The sequence below is a fragment of the Psammomys obesus genome, unplaced genomic scaffold (assembly GCF_907164565.1).
Source record: "Psammomys obesus unplaced genomic scaffold, mPsaObe1.curated_primary_1811, whole genome shotgun sequence".
Classification (NCBI taxonomy): domain Eukaryota; kingdom Metazoa; phylum Chordata; class Mammalia; order Rodentia; family Muridae; genus Psammomys; species Psammomys obesus.
The window spans coordinates 2,950,321-2,971,558 of record NW_026596051.1 but is presented as its reverse complement, the minus strand read 5'-3'; the positions used below and the strand labels follow the sequence as shown (position 1 = coordinate 2,971,558).

Below are 21,238 nucleotides of genomic sequence, written 5' to 3'. Positions count from 1 at the left end.
GCCTGAGGCTGGAAGTCCTGCAAAAGGATGTTGGCCTGGGTATCTTACAGGAACCCTGGTCCTCCCCTTCCCTCTGAGTCCTACTTAGATACACTACCACCATCTGACTCCTCACTGGTTCTTTTTACAGTGTCTTCTGAGAACAGTTATTCATCATCTCAGGAAAGCCTGCTCTTGTTGTTCTTGTCTATCTATGTCCCACTAACTTCCGTTCACTACAGACTTTTAAAACACTGTTAACATTGTTTATAAACAGAAATGTCAGAGGGAGGAGTCCAGATCTGACCCAAGGTCTTTATCACTCTGAGCCTTGGTCAGAGAAGCTTCTTTTTGACATAAGCTGTGGTTAGTGTAGAGGGAAAGGACTGAGAGTAAATGACTGTGAATGCCCAGCACTGAATGGGACATCCACATCAACTTGTCTCACTCTCCAAAGCTCAGAGAACATCACAGAAGCGAGGGCAAAAACAGTGTAAGAGCAAAAGAATGAGAAGAAATGCTGTGAAATGTTGTCTTCTGCATATGATGTAGCTATTGTACTCATGAGCTCACAGCAGCTGTGGTCACCTCCTGCATAAGATCAGGCCAGTCCTTTGCCCTGCAGACTATCAAAGCAGATGCTGAGGCTTATGGCCAACTTTTGGGCAGAGTGCATGGAATCTTATGAAAGAAGTGGGAAATAGTAAGATATGGAGAGGACAGGAACTCCACAAGGAGAGAGCAACAGAACCAAAAAAATCGGAGCACAGATTTTCTGAGACTGATACTCCAACCAAGGACCATGCATGGAGATAACCTAGGACCCCCTGCACAGATGTAGCCCATAGCAGTTCAGTGTCCAAGTGGGTTGCATAGTTATAGGAACAGGGACTGTCTCTGACATGAACTGATTGGCCTGCTCTTTAATCACCTTCCCCTGAAGAGAGAGCAGCCTTACCAAGCCACAGAAGAAGACAATGCAGCCACTCCTGATGAGACCTAATTGACTAGGATCAGAAGGAAGGAAAAGAAGACCTCCCCTCTCAGTGGACTTGGGGAGGGGCCTGCATGCAGAGGGTGGAGGAAGGGAGGGATTGGGACGGGAGGAAGGAGGGAACCACAGGTGGGGATACAAAGTAAATAAAGTGTAATTAATAAAAAATTAAAAAAAATAATTTCAAACACCTAAAGCAATATTAAAAGTAGCTGTAAGGACAAAAAAAAAAAAAAAATCAGGCCAGTCATTTTTATAATGGTAAGTGAGGGGCCCATGAAACCGTACTCCAACTGAGAAACTGTTGGCAGTTGATGGCTTCTGGGGGAAGGAAAATCATTTTCCTTTGTTAGTTTGGCTTCTGGTAGATTGCACATTCACCAGTGAATGGCCCCACACTCATGCACTTATGACCAGCACTAACTGGACTCAATGGGCTGTTGGGGAGGACATCAAACATGAAGTTAGGAGGGATATAGGTTGACTGGTGGCCCAGGAAAAGTTTGGGTCAGGGAAGTGAGGGGTGGATATGATCAAAATATGCATGAATGAAATTTTCAAAAGTAAATAAAGTATTTTTTAAAGAAAAAGAGTTGATGAGAATAAGCCAGGCAGCTTTAGAGGTAGAAACTTACTAAGTGTTGTGGTTAGGAGACTAGATAGCATGCTTTCTGGTTGCCTGTTTGTTGCAAGAGAGAAATTTGCTGGACTGGTTTACAAGCCAGAAAGAGATAAGTGAATCTTCTTGTGAGAGCCTGGAATATTCCATGAACTAAATCCAAGTGTTACAACACAAGGAAATATCTCTGATGGTTCAGGGTAATGAAATCTTTAACGTAAAAACAAAAGTTCTCCTTGGAAATTCTGTATCATCCAAACCTCTGAAAACTTAGATGTTTATGGCCATGAATAAAAGTGGAGATAAAACTCTGAAAGCAAAGAGAAAGTAGAGTATTCTTCAAGCTCAGGGAAGCGCCCCTACCCCCAACCCTGTCAACTGCCTCTAGAGGCCATGGAGAGAAGCAAATAGGACATTCCTGCTCTTCAGATAGATATCATGGGCTGTTTCCCTTCTTAGATGCCTGTTTCACCACTGGAAATGTCTCAGACATCTTCACCTTGCTTTGGTGGGGAATGGGGGAACTGAGGCCATCTCATAACCAGGAAGCTATGTATCACCTGCCTGCCTGCCTTCCTCTCCATCCCTCTCCCAACCAGGGCCAGCTGTTACTTCCTTCCTCTCCACTGGTACTTGTTAAGATGGCTATTAAACATGTTCTAGCCATGCAGCATGCCACAGCACAACTCGTCTGTTTTGGATTACAAAGCTTTCCTGGGTAACTTCAGCCAAGCTGAAGTTAATAATAGAGCTCTTGGAAGAACAAGAGCAGAAAAACAAGGAAGCTTCAGCTTTCACCAGCCATTAATTCAACAGCACAAATATATTTAGCATCTGTGTAGTGGTTACAGGGTCTGAAAGGAAATAACATAAGGAGTCTTTGTGATGAGAGACAACTCACAGAAAAGCTCCCCTTCCCTTAGAGGAAGGTCCTCAGCCTTCCTACTGCTGTGACCATTTAATATAGTTCCTCATGTTGTGGTGACCCTTATCACAAAATTATTTTCATAGCCACTTCATAACTATAATTTTGCTATTATTATGAATCTTAATGTGAACATATGATATGCAAGATATGCATTCCCTATGAAAGGGTCAATCAAGCCAACAAAGGGGTCAAGACCCACAGGTTGAGAACTAATGCCTTAGAGCCTCTGAGCCCGGACTGAATTCAGAAGCCTGGCTTTAGTATACCACACCTCCCCAGCACTCCTTTCTTTCCAGTCTTACTGATGGCTCATCCATCCTCAGCCACCCTCCTGTGGATAATATGAGCTTTCCTCTTAGGTCTCTGATCACCTAAGGTTCTCTTTTCAACCTGAGGAAGTTTCAGGTCGTCTGTGTCTCCTGGTTTCTCAGCTGTGCTCAGCTTACACCTAGGATAAGAAGTGTCTACATATGGCTGCTGCAGAAAGTTGGGGAAAAATAAAAACAACCACACCCCCCAAAAATTTACTCTGCTGTCAGACAAATGAACAACCCTTTCCCCTGCCACAGAGGCTCTGAGGTAGACCCCAACCTAAGCAGTCTCCCCACTGCTTGTCAGTGCTATCTCGTTTTCACAGATGCAGTTGTAACTGGACTAGGAGTTTCCACACTCAGCAGCTGCTCTTAGATCTCCCTCATGCCCCTCATGTCTACCTAAGTTTTCTTTCTGTTTCTTCTTCTCGCCCATCCACTGGCTCTGATCCTTTGCCTCACACTGCATCATTCTTCCTGCATCATTCTTCACAGCACTGCTCAAGCCTCAAAATATTTTGGAAAGCTTCTCTCAGGCCCTAGCCCCAGGCAGAGTGCTCTGACCCCTTGTAAAAGGTAGTGGTTTGAGCAGTCACTGCAGCTTCAAGCCTTGCCGCATGAGTGCACTCTCACTGTAAAAGAGTTGCTGGTTTATGTTATTGTCCCTGCATTTTCTTGAATTCGCTCAGTGCTGGAGTTGTGTGTGGTGTCTTACATCCAGAAAATTTATTAAGTGGTCAAGTTTACAACAGTATACAGCTTTTAATGCAGAATCTTGTTAAAGTAATCCACATGGTAGACTGTTTTCAAATGATGACAAGACTAATCTATGATCAGCAAAACCTGTAAGGCTAGGTAAGGATATCCCTCCACCTTTGGATACAGGATTGCCATAGAAAAGTGGTTTGACCCTTTTCGGGGTCAAAGGACCTTTACACAGAGATAACATCCCAGATTTCCTGTATATCACCTATTTACATTACAATTCACACCAGTAGCAAAATTTCAGCTATGAAGTAGCAATGAAATAATTTAATGGGTCTGAGTCACCAGGACATGAGACATTATTAAATGGTCACAGCATTAGAAAGGTTGAGAACCACTGCTGTAGAAGATACAGCAGATACTGAAATCAACCCCAGCATCACATAAAATCTCTACACACCCAAATGGTCTCACATCAACACTAAATAACGAATAGCTTACAGAGAATAGACAAGTGTATTTCCATTGATAATGGCATTCCCCAAAGAAAATTATTATTTCATTTCTAAGAAGACATCTGTGTATAATAAGGCTTCTGTGGTACATTCGAGTTTCTGGTCTACTTTTCCAAAAGCAAGACAGTGTTGATGAGTGGCTGAGTTCAACTACCTAACTTTTGTGATGATCCCAAACATTAAGTTGCAATCCCAGATAACCTCTTCTCACAAAGAGATCTCCTCAAGAGGGGATGAGTGGAAGAGGGCATCCAATCTAACCTCCCCAAACTAAACAGCCACCAGCTTTGGCACTGGTACTGCAAACTATCTGCGTTTCTTATTAATTCAATGTGCTTTTTCCATGGAAGAAAGCATTACTGCATTTTCCAAGGGAAAGGCACCTATATCCTCACTTCTTTATCCTCACTTCTTTATTCTCTCTTTCTCACCCTCACCATCCCCTCTACCCACACAACATTTGTAGCTTTTTTAAAATTAAAAGCACAAATTATTGTAAAAGTTAACTGAGCTTACAAAGAAATGCTTGTGTAGAAAATTTTCTTGGCTGCAAGGGGGAAAAAATCATCTTTGAGTGGTTATTCAGCAGCACAGAAGTGGTTCATTGCAAGGGACTCCTGGCACCCTTGGGAGTGACCCCTTCCTCCACCAGCCCTCCCCCCCACCACTGCAAAGGCTTGACAGTGGGCCAGAGTAAACAGCTTCAGGACGAATTGAGTTAAGACATGAAGTACACACTTAGAGTCACTTCTCTAGTTTCTGGCTTCAGTCTCCAGGCAGTCAGCTTAAAAAAGAAAAACAAAACTTGCTTTAGGGCTTAGAGCTTATTGAAATATGTCCATCCCACAAGCCCTCTGCCTTCCTGCCACTGAGTGGCCACTGGAAACCACCTCCCAGCAATGGCCTTCCAGGCGCATGCTGGAGTCCATGATTCCAGCACTACTTTTATTAACATGTCCTGTCAGCTTTACTAAGAGAGCCAGGGAAGCAAGGACTATCACAGGAACAAACGAAATGGTTTCCTATCTCCTAGAGTTATTCACTGAGCTTCAACTTGGTGTTCAGATAAACCAAGGGGTAAGATGCTTTTCATGTGTAGCGGTTTTGCTCGCAGAACTGGGGTACAGCCATCTTATTCCACCCTCCATTCTTCCTCTCACTTAATTACCAGAGTCTTGTCACAGTCCCTGAGTGAAGCTACTTTCACTGTGGAGCTCCCTGGAAATTGCTCCGTAACTCCCTTTACTGTGCCCAGGGTAATGTTTCCTGTGTTCAAGAGCACCCAAGCTGTCTCCTTGCAATTTGCCTGCAACTGTCCTTGAGGGAAAGGAAATTCAAAGAGTTTCTTACCAATAGATAATATCAGCCTAGTTCAAGGATATGTGAAGAACATTTAAGATCCATTTGATGAAGAGAGTCACAAAAGCTCTCAGTACGTCAAATACAAGCATGAAAGCTGAAAGCAGGATTTTTTTTTTTTTTTGGAAGAAGATATGAAATGTGCTTTGTGATTCACTGGGGCAAGCCTGTATATATTCACGCGCATAGTAGTTAATAATGAAGTGATAGTAGATTCCAAAGTTTCATTAACTACAATAATCATTGAAAATGAAGCATTTTATTTTCGCCTACTGATTTTTTACAGGCTCTTGGGGTATAATAGGAATCTACAGGCCACATGAGACACAGAAAGAAAAAATGCTTCATGACCTAAGCTTTGGAATTGACTACCAACCCTACACTCTTTCTTGTCAGTACTGAGAAAGAAAATTAGGGCCTGTCATGCTAAGCAAGTGCTCTGCCACTGAGCCAATGTCTCACTTCCTTAACCAAGTTGTCATTGAACTTATGACTCAGCCATCTGAGTGGCTGGGACTACAAGCCCATAACAGCAGTCCCAGCCACATTATCTCCTTAAAGAAACAGAATATACTGGGACATAACAGAATGTTTCTCACCAAACATGAGTGACTTCTCACACAGAGATAACTACAAGTATACAGAAGCCAGAACGAACAACTAGACACAGGCCCTGCAGCAGGGAAGCCACACACACACACACACACACACACACACACACACGATTTCCTGGGCGGCCTGGCAAGGAGGGAACCCTACAGGAAGGCACCAGAGTGAGCACGATGTGGAGAAGCATTGTGTGAAAATACCTGCAGGGCCCTAAGTGGGTACAGAGATGTGAGTCGCATTTGTGCTGTGCCAAGAGAAGTTAACATACAGCAGGCTTCAATCAATGTACGGAATAACTGTACAGAAGAGACAGCATTCATTCCATTAGTAAATGGCAGAACTGCTAGATGTGCTTGGGGTGAAATCTCAGTCTATAGTGATGCCCAGCACAGATCTCATACACACAAACACGCAGCTCTTTTCTACCTGGAAGCCAGTTCTCACTGCCTTTTATCTTACAGTAGTTACTCCGTATAGCTGAAAATGAAATAAGAGAAACCTAAGCCCAAGAAAATCCCTTATTATGTGCCCTTATTTAAAAAAAAAATCTATTATTGAGTCAGTCAGTGGTGATGCATAACTTTAATCCCAGCACTTGGGAGGCAGAGGCAGGCAGATCTCTGAGTTCAAGGCCAGCCTGTTCTACAGGGTGAGTTCCAGGACAGCCAGTGCTACACAGAGAAACCCTGTCTCAAAAACAAACAAAATGATCATTGTAACCAAGCCTGTACAGGAACAGATGTATCTAACTATATCCTTTCTGAGAGTCCTTGTAAGCCTTTCTTTTAAGCAGACTGGTAAAATACAGCAGAAGTTTGAATCCATCCTGCTAACTGCTTTTCTAAATGAAGTTTCATTAGAACACAGCTAATTATGCACCCATTTTCTAATTGCTTATGACTATTGCAGCGCTATTCTGGCAGATCTGAGGGATGGACAGAGACCACCTGATCTGCAAAGCCGTGCTTTGTGGCCTTTTCAGAGAAAATGTGCAGGCCCTGTTCTGGAACTTCATACATAATGCTATCCACTCCCTGCGGTAGACTTTGATGAGTACAGCAGAAAGCCGGTTCTGGCCGGCATCAGTCTTCAGTATTCGTCCAGACACTTGGGCCGTTTACTAATAAATGGAAATGCCTAAGAACACATACTCTTAATTGTTAGCCTTCCCAATGGAAAGGTGACCAAAGCCTAGAAGGAATAGAACAGCCCCTTGAGATAGCGTCCTGAGCCTAAGGTCAGACTGTTCTATGACACAACTGGGCTCGGGCTTCTCATAAGAGTCTGGTACTTGTTAATATTGTTTACGTGGAGTTTTTTTCCTCATGAGTGAATCCTGGAAAATGGACTTTGGATCTGAGATCTCTAAGAGAAAAAATGTCAGCCCTCCTCAGCAGGAGGAGAGTTGCACATATAGCCCTCCAAACCCCACTCTAGCCTTTTGCCCATTCAAGAATGAAACAAAGAGACATTTAGTTTAAGCAGGAGTGAGTGAAAAGGTTGCTCATTTTCAAGGACAAACTGCGTAAAAACATGTGCAAACACAGCACACAAATCCAAATCAACTTAGTTTTTGGTTGTGAGCCTAGTCTTTATATAATCAACTTATAAAACCACCACAAAGAGTCAGGAAAGGCCCTTTACTGAATAAAAAAATAACAACAAGAGAAAACATTCCAAGAGGCAAGCGGGGACTCTTTGTGAAAGAATTTTGCAAGACTCATAGTAGGATCGGCTTTCTTACTGCCAAGTGCCTCAGATCGGCCCCTCTGGTAAGACTTGGGATCTGTTACTGTCCTGCTGAGCCACGGTCCCATGCCTGTTATTTGGGTAAGCAGCTAGTGTTGGTTAGCATTAGCAGTCCTTCCCTGCGTCCGTGGCAAGACCTCATAGCCCTTAGAAAGGCCACACACCAGCAGAGTGAGCAACAGGGCAAAAAGGTCAGCCTCTTCTGAGGGCTTGAGCGGAAGGAAGTAATTCATGCTCGCGGGACCTGATCCAGATTTCACTAAGGTTCAAGCCACAGTGGGATTTAGTAAGGATTTTCCCATGAGTCACGTGCTTTGCCCGGGACTCTCCTACCTCAACAAATCCTCCCAGAGTCATAGTAATATTTTGCTCCGGTTTAGTAGATGAAAGGAAGAGGGGCAGAAGGATTAGGAAGTTGCTCGGGGAAAGGGGGAACCAGGGTTTTAGTTCTGGCTTGTCGCTCCATGTCTACTGACCACTGGCAAGTGCTATTAACAGTCTGGTTAAAAATCAGTCTGTACTCAAATACCAACGAGTTTAGGTTCTTCCCTTTCTTTGCTCTCATTTTGCTTTTTAAACTGTTTTTTCTTTTTTTTTTTTTTTAATGTAGACACACGGCCCTATTTTAAGTGGCTTTGAGACCTGCCGTGTTTCTGTAACTTGAATAATAGCAAGCTTGCCACCCCATTCACTGGTGAGATCAGGCCAGCGATTCGTTTAAAGAATTTTTTTCTTCCTTTTTAAAGCAACTTCCAATACAGAGGAGAGTCCCAACCTGAGAGGGACATTGAGAGGCCAGAGTTGTGGCACATCTTGGATTTTGACCCACAGCTCTGTCTACGTATGCATTCTTCAGAGCCCGCTTCTTCTCCCAAACTCTTAAATTAGTTGGCTTCCTGAACCTCAGCAGCATTACCTTCAACCACTTTTTTAGCTCCCAATAACCCAGTGTCTAGTCCTTGGGGGAAGAAAATTTCCTTTGATAGGTTACCCTTAGAACAGCTCAGATCCTCTGAGGCCTCTCTTACTGACTGCCCCCGGCTTTCTTGAGGTTCTGCAAGAGCAGCATTTTGGAAGATGCCCCCACCTAACCTGACTCTAAAGTGACTCTCTGGAATGGCCAACAGGTGCCAAGGTTAAGAGAGAAGAGCAGCAATGAGACACCTTGTTTTCAGATTAAAGCAAAAACAAGAAAATAACACCCAAATACCAACCTTTTGCTGCTGTCTTAGTGATCTATTCTTTTTAGGGTTTTGGTTGTCCTTTAGATTTCTTTTTATTTTCCGTTGTGAGGGGACTGTGTACTTGTTTGTTAGATTGTTTTTTTAGTACTCATTGTAGAACAACGTAAATGTGTGTGAATTTATAGAGGTAGCCTTATATACAACAGTACATTAAAATCTGATTTTTAAAAATAGAAAGACATGTGAAGTATCTTGTGGTGAAACCTGGACATGCACAGCTCATGGAGCCCAGAATCTCTCTACAGAGAAATATTTGCCCAAAATAACTTCCAATCCCATTTTCTGGATCAGAATTCTTTTATTTCCTTGCAAGTTGAACACCTTGTCCGAGATTTTTTTTTAAGACTTTATAATTCACATAAATAACTACAATCCAGAAAAGGTAAGCTATATCCCCAAGTAATAGCGTGGGCAATAAACCAGAGGAGAGGAATGTAGAGAAATCATATACAAATGGAAGACCACCACCACCACTACCTTTTTAGGGTGGCAAATCCTGCCACTGGGTGTAGTGAGGTCATTGAATTCAACACTGACACTTTCAGCCAATTTATTCCTGTAACCTGATGTTTTCATTTGCTTACCAGGGGATGTTGGCAGGTTCTTTTCCTGTAACCTGAGCTTCATGATTGCTCCTCCTCCTGCCTCATTACATTCATTTAGCATGGCTCTGCATTATAGGATTTCCTACAACTATTTCATGTTTTGTGGCATTTCCTCAAAGGATCATTGGATTCTTTGAGTCAGTATTTCTGATTCATCCTTGGCAACTATCTGTGCACTACTCTATTAAGCATGTTGTAGGTCAATGAATGAGTGAACAATAAACAGAAAGATAGACAACCTGGAGCTGTAGCTGTAGGCATTTGTAAGCCTCCCCATGTGAGCGTTAGCAACCAATCTGGAGTCCTCTAGAAGAGCAACACGAGCTCTTAAACTCTGAGCCCCTTTCACAATATTATTAGTGCTCACAGTCACCCTGTGAAATAGGTAAAATCGGTCTCATGTTTCCCAGTGAGTATATTTAGTGGAGCTAACTGGCTGGAGAAGACGTGATGATACTATGGCTGTCTTGCTAATAGGTGACATCACTGCAAATATATTCTTCTGTCCCTCATAAAACTGGCTTCGTTTAACTCAATGGATGAACAGAAGAAAGAACGACCTCTCAAGCCTGTGGAAAAGACAGCAGAGCAAGGTAAACCTTGCTAATTGGTTGCAATGTCATTCCAGGCTGCTAGCCCCACAGGTCCTAACTTTTGCTGGCCATATATGGCATCCGCATGAACTCTAGAGGAATAGTTCAACCTGCAAGAGAACAGCCCAATCTGGGAAACATTACTCAGCCATCGTCATCAGGGAGTGAGTAATCAGACCTGAGGAAGATATGAAAGAGAACTTCTATGAGTTGGGTGGGGACTGTACCTAGAGTGAGGAGATCCTGCAGACCTGTCTCACTTGACTTCACATGGCCTCGACAGGCTGACATGGATGGTGAAGGCATATTGCAGAAGAGATGCCACAGCCTATTGGAAGCACTCAACCCTCCTGACGGAGGAGGCTCTTAAGGAAACAGGAAGTTGACAGACTAGTGCTCCAAGGACATGGCAACACTGGATAGTGAGGGTGAATTTCAGCCCATGGCAACAGTGAGGGTGGATTCTAGCCTACCACTAGCCTTTCACACTTCCAAAGTGCTTTCTGATGCCCAGTCCTCTATTGCATGGAGTGAAGAGAGGGCATGGGTAACTGGTATTTGGCAACAAAGGGCACATTAAGATTCAGTAAAGAGCTATTTTCCTTGAAGCCAAAGTGGTCAACTTTCAAAGCCAATTTTCATGCAATCATTTTTAGCCCCAGCCTATGGGGATTCTTTCACCCATTGGTCCTCATTAGAACTTATGCTATGTGATAATCATTTGCGGATTTTAGTGTCTTAGCATCCTATGATAGCAGGAAGCCAATGCAGGGAGCTAACTTATACTCTTTGTTGATTTTTCTCAGAAGTCCTATGTGCAAGGGCCTCTCAGCTTTCAGGCATAGGAGGGAGTTGGTAGGACTGGCTGCTTCCTTGAGGTCTTTCCTGAAATCAGGGGAAGGACTTTGAAAACTGAGGTGTGGCGGCAGTGCAAATGTTAGTGTTGTTTGTAACTCCTTGCTGCTAGTGACGGTGAGCAGAGAACAGGAAGCTCTAGATAAACAGGTCAGATTCTTCCGAAGGCCAGGGAGGCAAAGGGTGGAGGTGGAAGTTTGGCTGGCAGGCTTCAGGGAAGGAAATAGTATTCACTGCAGAAGTATGCCTCTATGTGAAGAAACAGACCTAATCATGACTGAGCGAGCAGTAGTGAGATTAGAGGAACAGAACACGGGCCACAGGCCGGAGAGGAGTGCTTACTCACGCACGAGGGCTCCGCCAAGCCGAGCAGCAGCACCTCATCGGTTACTACTTACATCTCCATGCACAGACTTTAAACCAGGGCTACTTTCTCCACAGCGCCCTGCTCAGCAGAAGTGTCCCAACCCTTTCCAGTTCAAGTTGACTGTGAATCTGCCTTTCTTACCACATGTGATTGTGCTGATAGAATTTATGGGAACATCAGTGCAGGTAACTGGAGAAACTGCTCGCTCGGTAAACGTGTTGTCAGATCCACAGTAGACTCTTATTGCACTCATTAATAGCTCAATCACAAGACAATTCGTTCCTGATTCGCCATTCATCTTCTTGTGAAGGATGGAATAGATTGTCCTGTGATCTAGGATTGCCAATTAAAGGAACAGTAATGGGAAGGTGTTTGCTGGTGTCATGGAAGATATGTAAGCAGAAATTATGAGAACTGTTGCTTCTATGGTAATGCCTCAGGGGGGCACATAGCTTATATTCAGAGAGGGATATTATTTGTAAAGTACTTTTTCATCCATACTCTTTCTTTCCTCCTTTTTTTAAAAGATTTTTTAAATTAAAGTACATATATATATATATATATATATATATATATATATATATATTTGTCTCTGTGGAGGTTTGTGCACACAACTTCAGTGCCCACGAATGAAGGAAGAGGGTGTCGGGTTTGCTTGAGCCAAAATCACAAACAGTGGTAAGCCTTCTCATGTTAGTGCTGGAGTCCCCTAGAAGAACAGCAAGTGTCCCTAACCACTGGGTGGCCTCTGTAGCCCCCTGTTCACAATCTTATTGCACTCACAATTACACCACTAAATAGGTGAAACTGGTCTCATTTTTCCTGGCTGGTATACTGAGAGGAGTTAATTGCTGGAGATGACATGTGGTGATACTGGAGGTCTTGCTAAGAGAAAGGTATTTGATGATGTCATTGAAAACATTCTTCTGCCCCTCATAAAACTGGCCTTCCTGTAACTCGGAAATTTCACCTACCTCCCAAGAAAGTGGGACAAAGTCTGCAAAGGTGTAGTTTTCTAGAAATTCTAAATTTGTTTTAGGATTATTTAGAGGCTAGAGAGGAGAATCATGGGCCAAGACATAACATTGTTTTGATGGTGGCTTTCCGAGCACAGAACATGAGGAATGTTATTTTAATGTGCTTTGCTTGTTAATGTAATTGGATTGTTTTAGTTTGCAACTGTGTAATCGTGCTACAACTTGCAGTGGCTAGCACTGTACGTTTATTATAACAGTCAGTATTTCTGATTCAACATAGACTTGACTTTATTGACTACATAAAATATACATTTCTTATTCTTTTAAAAATAATTTTTATTTTATTTATTCATTTTACATCCCAATTGTAGCCCCTTCCATCCTCTCCTTTCTTCACCTCCCAGTCCCACCCTCCCACCCTTTTCCACCTATACCTCCTCCTCTTCTCTTCAGAAAAATGGAGCTCCTACCCCAGGACATTAAGTCGCATCACGACTGAGCTTATCCTCATCCACTGAGGCCAGGCAAGGCAGTCCTCTTAGGGGAAAATGATCAAAGAGCAGGCAACAGAGTCCATGTCGTAGATAGCACCTGTTCAACTTACTAGGGAACCCACATGAAGATCAAGCTGCTCATTGGTTACATATGTGTAGGGGGCCTAGATACAGCCCATGCATGCTCTTTGGTTGGTGCTTCCATCTCGGTAAGCTCCCATGGGCCTAGGTTAGTTGGCTCTATTGGTCTTCTTATGGCGTTCTTGTCTCCTCAGGATCCTTCTATCTTTCCCAAAACTTACACAACCACTTTGGAAATCAACTGGCACTTTCTCAGAGTATTGGGAATAGTTTTACCTCAAAACTAGCAAACTGAAGTACTTGGTCATTTAAATATAATTTAATATATTTCTGTGTGCTGAAGAATGCTGTCTGAATAGGTCCCAGCTCTAGCTTGTTCTGCATACCACACCGATGCGGAGAACAAGGCTAACAGATGTCACAACTGGGGCCACAGTTGATGAGTAGGAACTGAAAGCAAAGGCCACTGTTTGTTAACTGGAAAGGTAGCGGCCAATCAATGACGTGATGGTGGAAAGGTGGCACATCATTGTCCAACCCCTACACCTACAGGTGGCAACTTAAGGATCTAGAGTAGGTACACAGTCTTATGCTAGCTGTATGTACAGAAGAGTTAAGCAGCTGTTCCAAGTGAAGGCAAACATCAGAGCAACTCACACTCCTAGGTAAAAGTGGACCAGACATATTGGGTCAAGTCAAAGTCATATTTGTAACAATTATGGAGTTACTCTGCCTTTACAGGTGGGAGATAGGGACCCAATCCTGTCAGTTTTCACAGTTCCTTTGTGGCAGCCCTCGCTTCTGCTGAATTAGTAGGAGAAGATGGAAGGGGAGTAGAGAATCCCACGGAGTTAAAGAGGATGAGAAGATTGCTTCATCGTGTCTGTAAATGCCTTGGGTTGATTATGTGGTGTCTGAACATGTGCTGGTTGCTTACTGTGGCTCATCATGCCAGGCCAGACAGATGATGTGCTTAGAACAACCCAAGGGAGGGAACAGAGAAGCCTATAAAACAGAGATGTATATTGTAGAGAGTACCTGAAAAATGTACCACTGTGTTGACATTGGCCTTATTTCGTGCTCTGTCCCCTGGTTACTGTGACTTTCAAGGGAAAAAATTGCCAATACAGAAGGATCTGGCCAGCTCCAAATGTAATGTCTAAACCCAGAGGCCATATTTCTTCACTCTTGGGATAATTTTGGTTCAAAGTGTATACCTTAACAAGCTCCCTGCTTCAAAGGCTCCAAGCCTCTTTGTTTTGTTATGCTTGCCTAAACATGTCTCCTCAAAAGCAAGGTTGTAAATACAATTTTATGACTATCCTCTCCTCTGCTTTAAATGTAGACTACTTAGTGCATTTCTGTGGTCTAACTCTGGCCCCTAATTTCTCATGTTTTCTTGGATTATGCTTGTGTCTTGACATGCTTTATATTGGCAGGGCACACAAGGCAAACATATTAATACCTGTGGACTAACACAATGTGAAAAAGACAGAAGGACATGGTGATTTCTTACTAACCTGTTGCTTTAAAGTATAGTTGTTGTTTTTTTTTTTCATTAAAAAAATCTGAGTATTCTATAATCAGAACTTTGATGTGTCCTTTGACTATTCAGAGGAATGTTTTTAATTCCTAGACAATTAACCTTTAAATTCCAATTTTTATGTGTACAGAAATGTGGTTAGAAAACATTGCCTATTGAATATTATGGTTTTGGAGACTTTGTACACACAATAATGTAGCATATTTATTTTCTAAGAGGTGAAATGTTCATTGCACTGATACTGGCTCACCTTGAAACTGTACCATACACATAGAATTGGTGGATATCTTTCTCTGCAGGAACTCTTTAGTCTATCCTGCCTTAGAGAGACTGCTTTAGAGATGTTTTAGAAACTGTTTGTTTATCTTGATTGTCAACCTGACATGATTTAGAATCACTATTGAAACAAACATCTGGGCATATCTGTGAACTATATTCTAGATTAGGTTAATTGATGTAGAAAGTTCTACCTAAAGGTGGGCAGCACTGTTCCGTGGCTGGGGTTCTGAACCTAAATAAGAAGGAGAAAGGGAGCTGAAAGGTACCCATCTCTCTATTTCCTGACTGTGGATGCAATGCGACCAGCTGCTTTGAGCTTTTGACACCCTACCTGTCCCACCGTAGCTGACTGTCTTCCTTAGATAGAAGCCTAAATAAATCCTTCCCTCCTTAAGGGGCTGTTGTCAAATATTTTTCCACAAGGGGGAAAAAAGATAAATAATGAATACAAAATCTCTACAGAATTTCTAGCCCCTTGAACTTTTACTGTTTTGTTTTCTCTGTATCTTTAACATCACGTGATCACATGCATCACAGGAATGAGTTTTGTCTTACTATGGATTACAGCTGTGTAAACTTAAACATCTCTTACCACATCAGCGTTGTGGTGGCTTTGATCGAAGTTGATTGTAAGTCAGTGGTGGCTCACAAAGCTGACAAATATTGTTTTGTTGTGGTTTGCTATCTTAGTCAGCATCTTCTGAGAGACCTCTCTCTTTTTTATTCTAGTTTGCCAAGGAACAAGTAACAGGCTCACCCAACTGGGCACTTTTGAAGACCACTTTCTGAGCTTGCAGAGGATGTTCAACAACTGTGAAGTGGTCCTTGGTAACTTGGAAATTACCTACGTGCAAAGGAATTACGACCTTTCCTTCTTAAAGGTTAGTTAATTGAATTTGGTCGTCCTACTCAATCATTAGAGAATTAAACATGAGCAAACAGAAGTTGTAACAGAATTTGACTTGAAGTATACATACTTCATTAAAAGGGAACCCACAGTCGAAGGGATTACAGGTGAGTTTTACGAGAAGTCCACTCTGCCAGCTAGGAGTGTCATTTGTGGAATGTCAAGTCACTTCTGGAAAAGAAAATGGGGCGACACCCTTCTACTGTTCCATGGTCCTCACTAATATTAACTGCTGGCCATTGTCTCAGCCAGATAGTATTGACATACTAGATTCCCAAATAATAATAATGGTAAATTTTAAAACACTGTTTTGTGATATGTACCTATATATGTAGCATAAATACTTACACCATAGCTGATTTCAAGCTATTAGGAATTTATAACTACTTCACAAATTTCCCAAATATTTATAGTGAGCCATTAGTAGCCAGCTCCAAAGGCTTCAAATTTAGTTTGCAGATACTTGGACTTTGGTTGGGTTTATTTCACCTTGATTTCTTTCTAATTCCTTCTCCTCCTCCTCCTGCTCCTCCTCCTCCTCCTCTCCTCCTCCTCCTCCCTCACTTTTTCCCTCCACAAGAAATCATGAGAGATACATTCAAAGTAATTCTTTTCACTTCCATTTTCATTTGAGTCAAAATGGGAGTCACATCATGTCAAATGATGTGCTGTTCTTTAATGCTGGCTCCAAAAGTACTGCAAATCTGCCTCACCCTTCACCCAAGTGCAATTGTCTAAGTGTCTTGTATTTATCTGCCACATGAATGTTATTTTGAAGTTAAATGAGACTCCTGGACCCACTTCTTGTTTTCTCCAGAGCAAAACAGTAAGCTTTTGTTTTCTCTCTCAGACCATCCAGGAGGTGGCTGGCTATGTGCTCATTGCCCTCAACACTGTGGAGAGGATCCCTCTGGAGAACCTGCAGATCATCAGGGGAAATGCTCTGTATGAAAACACCTATGCCTTAGCCGTCCTGTCCAACTATGGGGCAAACAGAACTGGGCTCAGGGAACTGCCCATGCGAAACTTACAGGGTAAGAGGTGGGACATCAGGGCAGGGCGGGACTCTGATGGCACTTGGCAACTCTGCCACCTCAGTTAATCCTAACTCAGAGAAGAGATATTTACCCAACACATGTGCTAAGTGCTGTTGGGAAGAGTTAGCAGGCAGCGGTTACATAGATGAAAGGCAATGAGATGGAAAGAGATTTCAGCCAGGTAAAAATCAGTTCTTCCGTGGATCAGGAACAATACCCAGAGATAATAAGTAATGGCTAGGTTTTCAGAAATCCAGTCAACCTTGGTGAGTGAGAATATTCATTAGTGGAAAGTAACCTTGAGCCAGAAGCAGAGAGAGCATGCAATCACCCCCTCCTCCTGCAGGGACCCCTTCCAAGACAAAACCAGATGTCTGAAACATCAGGTATTCCAAACTATGCATGCAATGCTTTTCTCCCCATCTATATGCCTCTTGTCATTCAACTCATTGACTGGGTACAGCGAACCACTAACAACAATAATGAAAACTAACAGAACAATTAGGGGACTGCAACAGTAGCTTATGGATTTGGTCATTTCATGTCATGCCCAAAGTGGTCCAAAAGCTGTTGAACACAGAAACAGCAAAACCATTCAGGGGAGGTGGTTCCAATGTACTTCAAATTTTGTCATGATTGAGAAGCAGGTTTCAAGGTTAATATTGTTATGTGGAAACTCGCGTGAAAGTTAGGAAGAGGAGGGAAGGGTTTGAAGTTGGAGAGGAAACTGGGGAAGATGGCTGAAATGATGGGAAACAACAATTCTACGCCTGCTTCGTGGAATGCTTCTCAAGTGAGTAACTCCACTTAACGCTAAGGCCTGCCTTCACAGCCAAGTGTTGTACATGGACAATTTACAGATAAAGTCATGTCAGTAAGATAATTCTCCCAAGCCCTGTGCCCCTGCCTGGTTCCCTCATCTCTGTGTGCTCTGAAGTTCTGATGAGGAAGCAGTCTGGCTTGGGAAGGAGATGAGGAGAAAAGATAGAATGCAGAGAGGCAGCCTCGTGGTGTGCGGAGCTAGGATGTGGCCACACAGCTGAAGCTAGGAACACAGCCAGCCAGACACTTCCTTCCCCAGCTCCCTGGTTTACCACCCTATAAACTGCCTTCAGAATTCCCACCCACCACTTTAACTGCTCTAAGCACCCACGCATGTTTCTGAATTTGTGCTTGCATTCATTTCTCCTGTACACACATTGCATGAAATGGCCTGTTTGGTGCTTTTGGCATGCCTTATTCTGCCTATCTTGCCTCATACATGTGAGAAAGCCAGGCAAGAGCGGGTGTCTCCTGGAGCCAGGCTGTCTGTGTCCCAGCCCCAGCCCCATCACTCAGCAGCCAAACACACTCCTCAAATATTCCTTCACCTGTCTCTTTCTCTGTATCTCAGCACCCTGACTTCACAAATGTAGTCCTGCCATGTTGACTACATAGGCAAAGAATGCATCAGCTATTTGAGTTCCTTGTTTGTTGGTGTGTGTATGTGTGTGCATGTGTGTGGGGGAGAGAGACTGAGTGCGGGGGTGGGGGTGTGTGCATGCTGTACCTCTGGACTACTCCTGTTTTTATAATTAATGCAAGGTTATCGCTGTACAGGTCCCAGTTTTCTAATACAAGACTACTGTAACAACTGAGCATTTCCTGGAAGTTAAAACAAAAACAATAGATTTGACTTTCTACTCATTTCCTTTTCCTGTTCAGTCAAGGGGTGACTACGGAAACCCCTGGGCTTCTTCTGGTACCTATTGCTGACTCTTCCTCTCTGTGCCTCCTCGTCTCTTCTCGTGGTTGTCACTGCAGCCTTGATGTGCCTATCCTATGTGCCTAAGCTTAACCTCTTACCTCTGTTTCCTCTTGGTTTTTTCTGTCAAACTGCTGTTTCCTCTACTTTGCAGGCAGAGCTCCACATTCCAGCCCTTTTTGGCCAGCCTACCTTCCTTCCTTCTGAAGTCTTTTATCCCCTGTCATCTGTTGAGAGAACTATCACCTGTCCCAGATCTGCACTTTTGCTTTGCATCTCTGCCGGCTGGAAACCTTCAGTGCTAACAACTTCCCTTTCCTCAAAACTATGCTCCTGCGCATGTGCAGATCCCCTCTCCTTGTCGCCCTAGCAGATCTATCGGGCTTGCTTTGGGGACTTCCATATTTTCACACAGGAAGCATTAAGCCGAACATCATACATGTAAAGAACTAAGTGCATGCATTGCGTGAATTAATAGGAGGCAAAGAGTTTGGTTACTATGGTTCCATTCATGCAGAAATCCTGACCGGTGCTGTGCGGTTCAGCAACAACCCCATCCTCTGCAATGTGGAGAGCATCCAATGGAGAGACATCGTCCACAACGACTTTCTGAGCAACATGTCGATGGACTTACAGAACCATCTGAGCAGCTGTAAGTGCGTCACCCACTCGCTCATCTTCCGTTAGCCCCAGATCCTCTGGTGGGCGGAGGTGGACAGTGTCGGGGTGGGAAAGAGAATGATAACTTTAGATCACATTAATTAGCACAAAACAAAAATAAATAGTAAACAAATGATCTTTCCAGTAGAGGAGATTTTATGCAAGGCAGTAACATAAGACTTTTTTTTTTTCCTTTAGTACAAGATAGCATCCATCATTCCCAGGGTGGTAGAACCTTTGTGAGGCTGTTAGGCAGAGAGAACCTTTCTTTATGATGCAAGTTGCACTGACAGTCTTGCTGGTACAAAGCATCTCCCCTTCTACCTCACAGGCATTAACCAGACACGTGTGCTTCTGACACGGTCTTGATCCCTTCCAGTGGCACTCATGTCATCCTGAACCATGGGCCCTGCCTATCAGCTCATCAGTGTAACCATTCTAACCTAGGACCACATGAAGGAGAGTTGGCCACATTTTCTGAAATGTTCTCAACTCATCCATGTCCCACTGCACAAGCATCCCCCTGCAACTGAGGGCCTTGCAGAGGACCAAAACTAAGCTTAGGGGCACAATCTGTGACCTTTGCTAACAGGGTAGAAATCTCTGGAGTAACATGTCTTTCACTTACCAAGCTCCACCAAGTCTGTTCTTCCTAACAGCACTGATCTTTGAACACTTGCAGTAAGTCACGGCCCCATTTCCTACTCTCCTGTTCCTGGAACTGCAGGCTGTACACAGGTTGAGTTTTGGACCTGAAGTGGAGCCTGCATGAATCCAAAAAAATCAACTAAAACTTTTTTTTTTTACTTAGTCGCTTTATTTTTATTGATACATTGATTAAAGTACTTCCGTTGAAAACTTAAAAAATCTGTCACCTTAGTCATTTTAAGCGACACTTTAGTAGCATTATGTGTCCATATTGTTATACAACCACAGCCACCATCCATCTTCAATCTCACAAATCTGAAACTCTAATGACCTATTTTCCTTTCCTCTCAGGCCTTGGCCAAGGCAACCTTATCCTAATTTCTGCTTCTATGAATTTGACTACTGTAGGCACCTCATGGGAGTGGAAGTGTACAGTGTTGTGTGTGTGTGTCTGGTTTATTTTTATTAAGTTTAAAGTCCTTAAAATTTATCCATATTGTAGTTTATGCGAAGTATTTTGTTCCTTTCAAGGCTCTATAATATTTCATCATATGCTTGTACTACATTTTGTTTGTCTGTGGACACTTGGGTTAACTCTCTGAATAATGTTACTATGAATGTGCGGATTGAGTCTTTTGTTTTCTAAATATACATTCTACTAGATCGCCACTGTGGCACTGACAGTGCAAGAAGCCAGACAGAATATTTTTAGTGGATTTTTTTTATTACTCATGAAATCAAGGTTAGTGGTTCTTAAGCTTTTTGATGTACAATGGGTGAATTAAGTCATACGTATTTAAAATATTACATGGAAAGGCAATGGAGCTGAATTTGCCACAGGTAAAGTCAAGTAGCACACAATGGCACATTTACACTCAGTGGCATATGGAAAACCCATAAAGAAATGTTGAAAAAATAGTATACAAAATTCAAATGTTTTAACATTTGATCTCTGAACTAGTAAGGTTTGATTTAATAACAAATTTAGCTTTCTGTTACTGGAATAAAACCACCTAAAGCAATCAATTTGAAAGTAGGAAAGGTTTCTTTGGGCTTACAATTTTGTGGCTTCATCCGTGGTTAGTTGGCTACAGAGTTCCTGAGCCAGTGTGTTATGGGAGCAAAATGCAGTAGAAGTGTGCTTGCCTTATGGTGCCATAAGTTAAAGAGAAAAGCGGTCAAGATCCGCCTGTCCCTTCAAAGATGCAGCCCTTGATGACTGAGATTCCATTACCCCCACCTCGTTCTAAATACAGTATTTCTATTTATTATTTCAGGATTACATACATGTATACAAGGAATTATGATCATACTCAATCCCCTTACCAACTCCGCTGTCCTCCGTGTGCTTTTTAAAATAGCCCACTGAGTACAATTAGTGCTACAGATATAGATAGATAGATAGATAGATAGATAGATAGATAGATAGATAGATA

General features: G+C 42.8%; 1 protein-coding gene across 1 annotated transcript in view; it reads left to right on the top strand.

Moving 5' to 3' along the window:
- Egfr (epidermal growth factor receptor) overlaps window positions 1-21,238 on the top strand; it is a 164,498-nt gene that overhangs the window by 92,732 nt on the left and 50,528 nt on the right. Inside the window, exons 2-4 of the mRNA XM_055623868.1 lie at window positions 15,536-15,687; window positions 16,564-16,747; window positions 19,012-19,146. Coding sequence (XP_055479843.1) covers window positions 15,536-15,687; window positions 16,564-16,747; window positions 19,012-19,146 — 471 coding nt within the window. The remainder of the gene's footprint in view (window positions 1-15,535; window positions 15,688-16,563; window positions 16,748-19,011; window positions 19,147-21,238) is intronic.